The sequence below is a fragment of the Pectinophora gossypiella genome, chromosome 10 (assembly GCF_024362695.1).
Source record: "Pectinophora gossypiella chromosome 10, ilPecGoss1.1, whole genome shotgun sequence".
NCBI classification, from domain to species: domain Eukaryota; kingdom Metazoa; phylum Arthropoda; class Insecta; order Lepidoptera; family Gelechiidae; genus Pectinophora; species Pectinophora gossypiella.
Window position 1 is genome coordinate 13937936 of NC_065413.1, and position 13720 is coordinate 13951655.

Below are 13720 nucleotides of genomic sequence, written 5' to 3' on the forward strand. Positions count from 1 at the left end.
GAAAATTTTAATTTTGATGTTTCGTAAAAAGTATCTCACATCTGACTGCCTCGACCCGATTGGTTGACTCTACAACTCAAGTAGCCACGTCATCAGAATCAACCAATTCAACCTTTATAATAATCATGTATGTCATCATCACTAATTTTAAAGCCACGCTCTTGTCGGTGTAGCATTCTCCATGCTACTTTTTAGGGAAAAATAGAGCAGTGGTTTCCCTCTTGCCTTCCACCCCGAAGTATGTCTGTGTGGCGCGGTGTTTGTAAAATTCACAACCCATATTACAGAACATACCCACTCCTCGCCAGCTACATTTAAGTCCCATGTAATAGGGGGCAACCCTATTGCCATTAACACAAATCCTGGATACCAGGTAATATCAATTATTGATGCATTGTTTTAAGTTTACGCGGTTATTATCATAATTAAAGCACATAATAACGGGTTCTTACCGCGTTTAAATGGGGATATGAGACTCCCGATATTTCGACACTGTTGCAAGTGCCATGATCACGGGATGACTGATGAGATTGGAGTGGAGTAGGTAGATCCATAATTTTCTATGGGCAGACATATCTGTCTACCCTCTTTCTTTGCCGCTTGTTTATGTTTTTGATATCGGAATGTTCGTAAACAAGCGGCAAAGAAAGAGTCAGTCATCCCGTGATCATGGCACTTGCAACAGTGTCGAAATATCGGGAGTCTCATATCCCCATTTAAACGCGGTAAGAACCCGTTATTATGTGCTTTAATTATCAATTATTGATGATCCAAACATGAATTTAAGCTTACAAAATAAAGTAAAGTGGTATGTGTTATGTAAATTGTAAAACAAAAGTAAATGCATCTCACCATTTCGAGTATTTCCATTATTTACGGCTAATTAACATCGCTTTAGCACCGCACTCTTTCGTTATCGAAGTCGTAATGGTTAGAGGAAATATTCAGCAATTTGTTTTGAAAACATCACACTCATTTACAGGTCTAATGTATGGTTTTGTAGATTTTACAGGTTCTAGCTTTGATATATTTTCATTTCGTTTTCCGTACACCTGAGTAGATCCACCCTCCGGTACTTCAGTTACCAAATACGCTTAAAACATTTTTTTATCTCACTTTTCGTGGTATATGAGTTTCATAATATTGTTACAGAGATTCCCATATTAATCTTAACGTATAAAATATATTTTAAAAAATATTATTTTAATTATACATTGCGGAATGCGTAGTTTGATCAGGGGAGGGTTAAAAACGCTACATCGAAGCAATTTATTTAAAAAAGCAATATTGCTATTTGATATTTGTTTGCATGCGACGACTACATACTTACATCAGTAAGTAGTAACCGGGACCAACGGTTTAACGTGCCTTCCGAAGCACAGATCATCTTACTTTCGGACAAACAGGTGATCAGCCTGTATTGTCCTAAGCAAACTAGGCATCACAAAGTAATTTTTGTGATATGGGGACATATTCAGGGATTCGAACCCGGGGCCTCCGGGTCGTGAGCTCAGCGCTCAACCACTGGGCCACAGAGGCCGTTAACACTGCCGTTAATTATTTATATAGAAGGACGTCACCACACACATAAACTTTTTTGAATCTATTTCCATGCGTGTCAACCCATACAGCATCTACAATAAGCATAAGTATTTCATCACTTACATACTACGTATATGTACAGTCATGAGCAATATAATGTACCCACTTTAGGACTCTGTCGCACTAACATATTTGACATTTAGTGAGACTTACAGTTCAATTTGTCAAAAAAGTTAATGTGACATGGTACCATAGTGTAGATATAGGTACATATTAATGCTCGTGACCGTACTAGTTCTTATTAAGTGCGCGTAATATTACTTACAAGTATTTCAAGTAAACCCCGCTTAGAAGTATTTATAGAACTTTCTTGCTTATTTTACCCATTTATATTACTCCTATTCACACCTCTACAATAGCGAAAGTAAGTAAGGTAAATAATTACACGCTAAGAATCTCTGTGAAAGCTCCCACGTGTGAGGGGACTGATTTAAATGTAACTTTACGTAAGGAGACGAAGAGCATATAAAGGCGTATACAAACTTACTATTGAAATACGTAATGAAATCATATTACGTTGTTATTGGGTCGTGTAATAGGTTCAAGATAAATTATGAAATTCTGATTACTAAGTAAAGACACATCTAAAACTAACGACAAGCATTTTCTTTTTTCTATCTAACTTAGCGATAAGGACTTGAATGAATGAGGGAAATCCTAGACCACGCCGGCGAGATCGGTATCCGAGTCCTGAAGTTTTTGTTGTCTGATCTGACTGTAGTAGGCTGAGCTGTAGGCCATCTACGGGGTGGCGGATAGTAGAACGGCCATCAGATATGATAGTTAGCTGCGAATATAAAAATACCTACCAAACAGCGACAGGATTAGCAGAACGTAGTGGGTAGCTCACTGGGACGATCAAACCTATAAAATGCTACTTAGGTTCTATGACGATCTTGTGACGTAGCGAGTAGGAGCCGCTACTTCATAAGCGCACCCCTGATGCCGGGCAACAGCGGTATCAGTACTGGTTGGAGGCCAAGGAAATGGATTCTGGTAGGGCTCTAGCTAGAACATCACCGATTGAGAAATTGGTCGGTGTACTGCGGAACGGAAGGCGATTGGGGCAACCACCGTTCTACAAGCCCTATCTATGGAGTAATGAAGGCGATTACTCCACCGACAAGAGCGCAGCTCTTAAATAAAGAGAGAGAGATCTGATTGGCCGCCTCCAGGTATATAATGTTCTTCATAATATGGCACAAAAGAGACAAAAAATAGGTAAAACCTGTTCAGGAATATACCGACCGCTCTTGTTCGTACGTGCGTACAGAACGTAACCTGATAAACATAATAAATCCAACAGAAAGTAACGCCGCGTACTTATTTAATTACATTAAATGTCACCCGCATGCTCGAATCAAAATGTTAGGCGACAAACGGTAAAGGTACTGTCGCGTGCGTAACCAAATAGTCTTTGACATTTTATTTTTTTAAATTAAAATTTTCAGGCACAAACAATAGAGGCACAAAGCATATTTTTTTTTGATATTATGGAAAATTCGTAGTTACGTGTTTGCAATTAGTTTCCTTTTTTTTTAAGTTAATCCTTGTTGTCAACTCCAGAATGGCAAGTAGGATAGAGCTTAAGGTCCCCATCTCACTAAGGGCACCATAGTTGCACCAACGAGAAATGTTGCCATCAACTAAATGGTTGCGCAAACAAGTGAGGTACCCTTTATAGAATTGCATACATTTTGTTGGTGGCGTAACTGACACATTAATAGCGGGTACCAATAACGGCTTAACGTGCCTTTCGAAAACAGAATCACCTTTTCGGACAATCAGCTGATTCAAGCCTGTCTGTCTCTGTGTATGTGTATGTGTCTGTGTTGAGTAAAATGATCCGTGCTTCGGAAGGCACGTTAAGCCGTTGGTCCCGATTACTATTTACTGATGTAAGTGAGTAATCGTTGCATGAGCCATGTCAGGAGCCTTTGGCGGCTCAATCATAACCCTGACACCGGGGTTGATCAGGCTGGTATTCCACCTCACAAACCACACGATAAGAAGAAGAAGCCTGACTCGTAACCAAACAAAGGACAATATCACGAAGTGATTCTAACAATGTCTCCATTGGGAATAGACCCCTGGACCTCCAGATCAGGAGCCAAACACTCTGATCATTTTATCACGTAGGTTGTGCCGCAATGGAGCAGCGTGGTGGAGATACTCCGAAACCCATACAGTTGATTGAAGGACAATGCCAGTGGGACTTGGATGATCATCATCTCCTTAGTTGTTAACGTTATCCCGATTATCACAGAGTCCACTTACCTAACCTGAAGATTTGCAAGGTCCGGTTTTTACAGAAGCGACTGCCTGTCTGACCTTCCAACCTGCAAAGGGAAATCTAGCCCAATATAGGTTAGGTCACATACCTCCGAAGCGCATGTCTCAGGTATGCGGGTTTCCTCATTATGTTTTCCTTCAATTTCAAAACAAATTCAAATTCAAAAATATCTTTATTCAATATGTAACATAGTTACACTTTGAATCGTCATTTTTTACACAACGAACGTCTCATCCGCCTAAAACTACTGCAGCTTCTCACAACCTGTATAGCCAGGGAAAAGAAGCTTCATTTTTTTTTTGTTGACGTGTCTTAGTGTAGATTTGCCAGATGGCATTAACTACTTGGCCGGCAACAGAAGCTGCGAGAATAATAAAAAACTTCACCACTGAGCACGTGATAATCATTCACGATGCAAATATTTATGAATTCGAAAACCGTTGGTTTAGGACGGTGCTGGGGTTCGAACCTGCGACCTCAAAGTCAGAGTCACGCGTTCCTCCAACTGGGTTACCATGGCTCTATGTTGCAAAGGTGATAAGTAATGAAAATATTGAAAAAAATAAAACACTCAAGTGGGTTTTATCAATGAACTGCCGACATTATGCCGCGATTAAACCACTCACAGCGACCAAACAAACAAGTTCATTCGAGGGTAGATAGCGTCGATTGTATACAGTAGGTACGTTATTGGTACTCTTAGCATTTGTTTTTTTTTTTAATCTTTTGTTTTTGTACATACTTACTTCTAACATAACATGAGTCCATTATAAACATATCCCAATGAGGGACTTTTCATACTACGATCCTCAAAAACTATATAGATGGCGCTGTACAGATTTTCCTCATCATCATCATCATCAACAGCCTATATACGTCCCACTGCTGGGCACAGGCCTCCCCTCAATCAACCGGAGGGTGTATGGAGCATACTCCACCACGCTGCTCCAATGCGGATTGGTGGAGGTGTTTTTACGGCTAATAGCCGGGACCAACGGCTTAACGTGCTCTCCGAAGCACGGAATCATCTTACTTTTTCAGACAATCAGGTGATTCAAGCCTGAAAAGTCCTTACCAAACAAAGGGCAGTTTCACAAAGTGATTTCGACAATGTCCCTATCGGAAATCGAACCAGGACCTTCAGATCGTGAGCCTAACCGTATTTATAGGCTGTACAGATTTTCCTACCTTTCCTTAAATATGTATTCGTTATAAACCGTGTCAGAGGCGGCTCACAAGTAACCTTGACACAAGGACTAATAAGGTTGGATATCCTCCTCACAACCCATACGATAAAAGAAGTTGATTATTAGTGGGTACATTAAGCCACAAAAAGAATACTTAAGTTTTATGGCTACGCATACCAATACATTAATATGGACACAAGTTCCGTGCTACTAATTACTTACCGTAATTATCGAGCACATGTTTCGGATTATATCGGCTACACTACTTATTTCGGGCAGATTTCAGTGCGTATTGCTGTACATTATGTCGGACAATGGAGAATCCAATCTTCTATCGTGTGGGTCGTGAGGTGGTTTACCAACCCCATCAACCCTGGTGTCAGGGTTATTATTAAGCCGCCATAGGCCCCTGATATGACTCATGTAACTACTACTTACGTAAGTAGTAACCAAAGGCTTAACGTCCTTCCGAACCACGGATCATCTCACTTTCGGACAATCAGGTGATCAGCCTGTAATGACCAAAGTAGGAATCACAAATTGATTTTTGTGATATGTCCCCACCGGAATTTGAACCCGGGGTGCTTAAAGTAAAGCGCAAATTAAAAAGTACTTTCAATGTTGTCTTCCCCCTTGTTGTACGTACATTGTTATGTGTCCTTTTTATAACTTAAATCTTTTGTTGTCTTTTCTTTTTGATCTCAATATCTTTTAAGATTGTTCTAAATGTTTTGCATTCTAATATTTGTTACGTCCTGATTTACTTAATATAATTTCTAACTGTATTATTTTACTAGTAAGCTAAGTTTCCACCGGATTTGATGTAGAATTTTATTATTTTAAGCGAAAATTGTATCTCATTGAGCCACTGCGATACAGGGTGATCCCTAGTGCAGGGCTCGCTGTTAACTGTTTAAATTGCACCTTGTTTGATTTATAAAATACAAATCTTCAAATAACCAAAGTAAAGATTTGTACTTTTTTATTTACAAGTGTAAAAATTGTATTCGTTAGTTCAAATAAATCGCGTAGCGTAGCTGAATCGCAGTCGTGCTGAAAGATAAAACTTTTCGAATTGTGTCGAGCTCACTAGAACACGATCCAAACATGAATTCGATGACAAATTCGACAATAATTGGTTTAGGCCTGTGCTGGATTCGCACCTACGACTTCATAGTGAGAGGCAAGCGTTCTACCAACTGGGCTCCCACGGCTCCACTTCTTACTGCGCTAGTCTTTATTAAAACCAGAATAAATCCCATAAATTTTATTCCAGAATATTAAATTAAATAGGTTGGCGCGAGTTTGTGGTTCACAAAGATCTGGCCGTTCTTCATTTGTTGAAGCCTCTTATAGCGCGCCAGTCTATCAAGCACATGCTGGTATCGTGGCAGGTAGTACAACTCATGTTTGTCCAACTTTCTATTCCTGTTCTCCACAAGACTCTGGCAGTAGTGGTACCACCAGGGAAGGAGGAAGTACTGTTGAGAAGCGTCCATGTCCATGATTGAGCAGAATTTGTTGTTGGGTATGTTGAGGTTGTCAAGACCATATTTCACAATGTCTCGGGGAAGAACCTTCTTAGAGTTCCTGCGGGCAGGAAAGTCGCCGTGTTGACCGGGGAAGTCCCTCTGGATCCAATTGCCGGGTGGATATGAGCGGAGGTGGTTCAAGTGTTTTTGAGTGGCAAGCCTTCTACGTGATTCGGAGAGTGGTTGATTATGCATTTGTGGTGGATTTGACTTTTGCGCTTGGTTTAGTGTGGGTGGTTTGCCTTGTTTATGCTGTTTGCTTGGATTGTGTGGTTGATTCGGCTTATGTGGCGAAATTGACTTCCGTAATTTACTTTGCTTATGTGGTGAGCTTGGGTTGTGTGGTGGCCCTGATTTGTGTGGTGAGCTTGGTTTGTGTGGTGGGCTTGGTTTGTGCAGTGGATTTGCCTTGTCTGGTTTGTTTTGCGTGGAAGTTGATTGCGCCGCCATCGCCAAGCCGACGAACAACAAAGTACTGCATACCTGTAGATTTAAATGGGAATTAAGTAAATATAACGGTAACTCGTACCATACTCTTGAGAGACAAAGACACAATTCAAAAACAATTTACCTTAGGTGTTAGTGATACCGGAAAGAATATTGAAGGGGATGATATAGCTCAAGATTCCAAATTCATGTTTGTTTTTTGTGTTTTTTTTTTTTAATTATTCCACTTGATATTAACTTAGAATCATGAGCTGAACCATCCTTCAAAATTTTGATTCCGGTGTCATTAATACCCTGAATTATTATACAAAAAAACTACCAATTTAATAGACTTCGACTTCCCCTCAGGGACGAAATAAACTATACAAAATAATAATCATAATAATTATTAAGGATTAAAAATATAATAAAATAATCTTACTCGCATACACCGTCGCATAGTTCATGAAAAATAATATAATCAATGTTATATTATTATGCGCATTAATTAAATTATGATAAACGGATACACTTAAGCTTTTATTGCAAATTAATTAATTAGGTACCCCACCTACCTCGTTGTTGTGGTAAATTCTCATTATTTTATCCGTAGCTTTGGATTTTAAAATAAAGTCATCATCATTTCACTGTGGCCCGCCATTTATGCAGCAGTTTTTAAAATAAACTATCTGGTGACAAAATGACAGAATAGGCCAGACGTTGACGCCCGCAACCTCAGGATGGGCTTCACTACAAGCCCGTGAAGACAACTTGTAGACGTACAATCAAAGAGCAAAATATCAGTCACTGATTTCATTTTTTTAAGTGATTTATTGTAGGTTTTTTTAAGTGACTTATTGTAGTGGTGAAATTATAAACCATTAGTCGTCATAATTATAAAATTGATGTTTTGTAGGTGTTTGTGGTCTATTACAGAAACGACACGTAATCAGAAGGTCTTGAACGCAACCAGACTGTTATTCTTTTACTTTATAAGAAACTGATTGGACTTTGCAGCTTGTAGGACTTAGTATTGAAGGCCTAATATAGTTAATTAAACCATATGGAGACTCATAATTAGCCTTGTAGCAGAGTACAAACTCTGCACATACTGGCCTTTTGTTCGGACCATCATCATTTTAAATTACGAAATTCTCATTCATTCCATTCGCATTTCCTTTCATTTTACTCACTTTTGACTCACTGAATCCCCGACCTTCATAAAAACAACAAGTGTGTTATACCGTTTAGGGCCGTGCCCTCTAAATCCATAGTCTTGAATCTTTTTGAAATGTGTATATTGTGAACTATTATTTTTGTGGCTATGTTACTAAGTTTTGTGAAGTGTTTTTAATAAACTATATATATATTGCTGCTTGCTGTTGCTTCTACTTTTTCACCAATCATTCCCCTACTCTGCCGGCACGTCGGGATACCATACCCTCACCTCTCGGCGTGCCGCAGCCTTTCGTCTGTATAAGTTCAAATAGTTCATCAAATTGAAGAGGATATTATAAAAATCTCTAAGAATTTTAATAACTGATGAATTTTATTCCATAAAAGTGCCAGCCTACAAGTTTTGGTTCATGTTTTTGGAGATTACCAAAATTCAAAACTCGTTCATTCTCAACTGCTAATCTTGAGCTGAACCGCCTGTAACTAACTATAACTACACCATAAAACCGCATTACTATAACTGTTTTAACTGTAAATAATAAATATTTACTTTTTATGAAAGTATATTATTCTCCCATTAGTCACAGGGACTGTACTCTGGAACCTGACAGAAGGCAGTAGTAACTGTCAGTAATATTCAGAAGCGGAGGGCAGAAATCCTAGTACGACTGAAATAGACTACTCTGTTTCATCCCACTCGCGTCAGTTAGAGTCCTGCCATGCGCATTTAAAAAGAAAATTATACGCTAAGTAATAGGTGGGTTTTGGCTAGATGCAGGTAAAAAAATACCTTTATTTTATTTCGACAACTGCTTTTGTTTAGATCTAAGTATATTACAAAAACAATAAATAAAAAATCAACAATCAATCATTCTATTAATATTTTAACTTTAGTGGGTAAATCCTTTGTAGGTACTATTACTCAGTCTTATCTATATTAAATTATTGCAATATTTTTTTACTTTATCTCCTGTGTTTTTCTTCAGTTCTTTTTTTAACTGTCTTGGTTTCTATAGTTAACTTGGTTAACTTGATTGCTGTGGTTTGCTTGGTTTTATTTGGTATGCTTGGTTTGTTTGGTTTGCTTGGTGTACTTGGTTTACTTCGTATGCTTGGTTTACTTGGTTCCCTAGGTTTGCTTGGTTTGCTTGGTTTGTTTGGTGTGTTTGGTTTGCTTGGTTTGCTTGGTTTGCTTGGTTTGCTTGGTTTGCTTGGTTTGCTAGGTTTGCTTGGTTTGCCTGGTATGCTTGGTTTGCTAGATTTACTTGGTTTGTTCGGTTTGCTTGGGTTGCTAGGTTTGCTTGGTTTGTTTGGTTTGGTTGGCTTGCCTTGGTTGCTTGGTTTGCTTGGTTTGCTTGGTATAATTTGTTTATTTAGCTTGTTTTGTTTAAGTGATTGATTTTGTCTGCGTATTTGAATTGGCTTGTTTGGTGTGTTTAGCTTAGGTGATGAGCTTGACTTGGCTAGCAGGCTCGGCTTGTGTGGTGAACTTGGCTTGTGTGGTATTCTTGGCATGTATGATGAACTTGGTTTGTTTGGTGTGTTTGGTTTGCTTGGTATAATTTGTTTATTTAGCTTGTTTTGTTTAAGTGATTGATTTTGTCTGCGTATTTGAATTGGCTTGTTTGGTGTGTTTAGCTTAGGTGATGAGCTTGACTTGGCTAGCAGGCTCGGCTTGTGTGGTGAACTTGGTTTATTTGGTGTGTTTGGTGTGGTTGGTTTGCTTGGTTTGTTCGGTGTGTTTGGTTTGCTTGGTTTGTTTGGTGTGTTTGGTTTGCTTGGTTTGCGTAGTATGCTTGGTATGCTAGGTTTGCTTGGTTTGTTTGGTTTGCTTGGTTTGCTTAGTTTGCTTGGTTTGCTTGGTTTGCTTGGTTTGCTTGGTTTGCTTGGTTTGCTTGGTTTGCTTGGTTTGCTTGGTTTGCTTGGTTTGCTTGGTTTGCTTGGTTTGCTTGGTTTGCTTGGTTTGCTTGGTTTGCTTGGTTTGCTTGGTTTGCTTGGTTTGCTTGGTTTGCTTGGTTTGCTTGGTTTGCTTGGTTTGCTTGGTTTGCTTGGTTTGCTTGGTATGCTTGGTTTGCTAGGTTTGCTAGGTTTGCTAGGTTTGCTTGGTTTGGTTGGTATAATTTGTTTATTTAGCTTGTTTTGTTTAAGTGATTGATTTTGTCTCCGTATTTGAATTGGCTTGTTTGGTGTGTTTAGCTTAGGTGATGAGCTTGACTTGGCTAGCAGGCTCGGCTTGTGTGGTGAACTTGGCTTGTGTGGTATTCTTGGCATGTATGGTGAACTTGGTTGGTGTGGTGTTCTTGGATTGCGCGGTGAAATTGACTTAGTTGGAGGGCTTGCATTGTGTGGAGGACTTGGATTGCGTGGTCGACTTGGTCTAGGTGCTGAGCTTGGATTGTGTGGTGGGGTCGGCTTGTGTGGTAAACTTCGCTTGTGAGATGGGCTTGATTTTTGTGGTGATCTTGGCTTAGTTGGAGGGCTTGGCTTGTGAGATGAATTCTGCTTGTGTGATAAACGTAGTTTGTGTAGTGGGCTTAGCGTGTGTGCCGGGCTGAATTTATATGATACGCTTGGTTTGTGTGGTAAACTTAATTTAAGTGGTAATTTTTTAATATGCGCTGGGTTTGAATTGTGTGGTGGGTTGGGTTTGTGTGGTAAATTTGACTTGGATGGTATGCTTGGTTTGTGTGATGTGCTTGTCTTTTGTGGAGGGCCTGAATTGTGAGGTGGGCTTGGTTTATGTTTTGGGGTTAGTCTATGTGGTGAGATTGGATAGTGTGGTCGGTTTAGTTTGTGTGGTAAAGTTGGCTTGCGTGGTGTGCTTGGATTGTGTAATGACTTTGGTTTATGTTTTAGACTTGGCTTAGATGGTAGGCTTCGAACGTATTGTGCGCTTGGATTGGTTCGTATGCTTGGATGGTGTGGTATGCTTGGATTTTGTGATTGGTTTGGATTGTCTGACTGACTCGGATCGTCTGTTATGCTTGGATCTTCTGGTGAGCTTGGATCGTCTGGTGTACTTGGATCGTATGGCGTGCTTGGATCTTGTAGTGTACTTGGATCGTATGGTGGGTTTGGATTTTGTGGCGGATTACTCTTTCGTGATGGGTTTGGTTTCTTTCGTGTGCTTTTTGTGGAGGATTGCGCCGCCATTGCTAATCCGATGAACATCACAAGACCGCATACCTGCAGATTGAAAAGCGAAATACATATTATAATGGCAACTTTTATTTACCCACAGTGTGATGCAATCAATTCCACTTGTTATCAACTAAGAATCGTGGTCTGAATCATCTTTCAAAGTTTTCGTTACGATGTCACTAACACCCTGTATAAGTGAAATGGAAAAATAAAACGTTTTTTGTCACCTTCAGAGGGGTTAAAATAGCCACTTGCTTTCATAGATGAATTGCTTCGATGTGGCTATTTTAATCCCCCCTATTCTGTCTTTATTTAGTAATAAGAATTTCATAATTCATCTTTGACCTAGGAAACTACCCAATTGTAATATTTTGTAGAGATGCGGTGTGATGAGGTCGTAAGAATGCGATAGAGTCGAAGAAAAATTTGAGGTAGACCTTTTTGCAGTACATACCAATCTATCTAAAGTAATAATCATATTAAAAATTATGTATACTTATACTTAATGAAGGGAAGAGAGGAAAGGGTAGACCTAGGAAAACATTTATGAAACAAAAGAAAAGGTGCCGGTCGTGTCGCATTAGGAGGTGAAGGATTTGGCGGTAAGAAGAGAGGAATGGCGATTACTCCACCGACAAGAGCGCAGCTCTTAAATAAAGAGAGAGTATACTTATAAAGAAAAAAATATAACAAAAGAATCTTACTCGTATACACCCTCTCATAGTTCATGAATAAAGAATATCCGCTATCAATTACTGTTTTTACGTGCAATAATTCAATTATAATAAACGAATAATAAACTTAAGCTTTTATTGCAAATTATTTTTTATTAAATTCTTCATTGTACACATGTAAAGTAACTAAAAACGACGAGAGTGTATAAAAATGCTCCTGTTTATAATAAACATCATCATTAATTCAAGAGCCACGCTCCAATTCCTGCAGATGCCATCTAATTTTATTTTATGTTATATCTGTCATTTTCTTATCAGCCGAAAGGAAAGAGACGGGTAATCGACAAGCATAAAATTTATGGAACACACGTCAATTTTAAACACAAATCTAAACCAACCGTCTAAAAATTTTACATCAGTCAATAACCCGACACAGTTAAGTAGACAGCACGTCAAACTGATTGCATACCAGCGACGTACCTTTTTGATTCGCCCGGGTTATTCATTCATTTACTTATTCTTCCTAACATTAAGAGCTGTGAATCATCCGTCCCTTTCCTTTTCGACTAACTTAAAATAAAATTAGGCGGTGTCTGCAGGAATCGGGGCCAATGTTGTATTAACATTTTATTTTCCTGTCAGAAACTTATTAGCAAAAATAACCATTTCACAGATCGTAGTAATGTAACGTTTTTGTCAGGCGTTTCAATCCTCAGTATGGGATCGGACATTTCACATAAAAAAATATGTTGTAAGATCCATAACCGCCTATCATCCCTGGTATCAGGGTTACTGTTTAGCATTGGTGTTCATTTTTTTAAATTTATCTGCGATGCTCAATTGTTTACTATTTATTAGGTACTCTTTCTTTTCCAATGCTACTACCTACAGCCATCTTCCTACTAAATAACTAAATATTAATGAGTGTAGCTATATTTACATGAGACTTGTAGCCGTATTACATGAGACTTAAACATATTACGGCCTCCGTGGTCCAATGGTTTGAGCGTTGGGCTCACGATCCGGAGGTCCCGGGTTCAAATCCCGGTGGGCACATATTACAAAAATCACTTGTGATCCCTAGTTTGGTTAGGACATTACAGGCTGATCACCTGATTGTCCGAAAGTAAGATGATCCGTGCTTCGGAAGGCACGTTAAACTGTTGGCCCCGGTTACTACTTACTAATGTAAGTAGTCGTTACATGAGCCATGTCAGGGGCCTTTGGCGGCTCAATAGTAACCCTGTCACCAGGGTTGATGGAGTTAGTAATTCACCTCACAATCCACACCATAGAAAAACAACGTAAATATTATGCTAGTCATCTCTGCCTACCTCTTCAGGGATACAGGCGTGATGTAATGTTAAGTTATGTTTACCTACCTATCCATTAAAACACTTGCTTCCTTAAACGATCAATCGACTTGCTGTTAGATTGTCGTATAAAAAAGCGCGTGTTATGAAATTGAAGTAAATTGACAATCACGCCTGTGTATTGAAAATAATGAAGTAAGATTCTTTCTTTTTATTTTATACTCTGTTTCTTTCGTATCATTTTTTTTTTTTAAATAAGTTACGGCTTTTTTCAACATATAGTATAAGTATGTTCCTTTTATTTCTCAGACGACGCCCTGAGCCGAGGTTCGCGCCGAACTGGTCACCCTCACTCAAACGTTGTACCGGGTGAGTA

The 13720-nt window shown here is 39.0% G+C and overlaps 1 protein-coding gene across 1 annotated transcript; it reads right to left on the reverse strand.

Moving 5' to 3' along the window:
- Positions 1-9179: 9179 nt before the first annotated feature.
- On the reverse strand, positions 9180-11369 carry LOC126370420 (sporozoite surface protein 2-like). The gene has a single exon (XM_050015258.1). It carries the CDS (start codon positions 11367-11369, stop codon positions 9180-9182), a length of 2190 nt encoding a protein of 729 aa, XP_049871215.1.
- Between the last annotated feature and the right edge of the window lie 2351 nt (positions 11370-13720).

Excerpts from the sequence above, each read along its gene's own strand:
- LOC126370420 (XM_050015258.1), bottom strand. The coding sequence starts at position 11,369 with ATGGCGGCGCAATCCTCCACAAAAAGCACACGAAAGAAACCAAACCCA.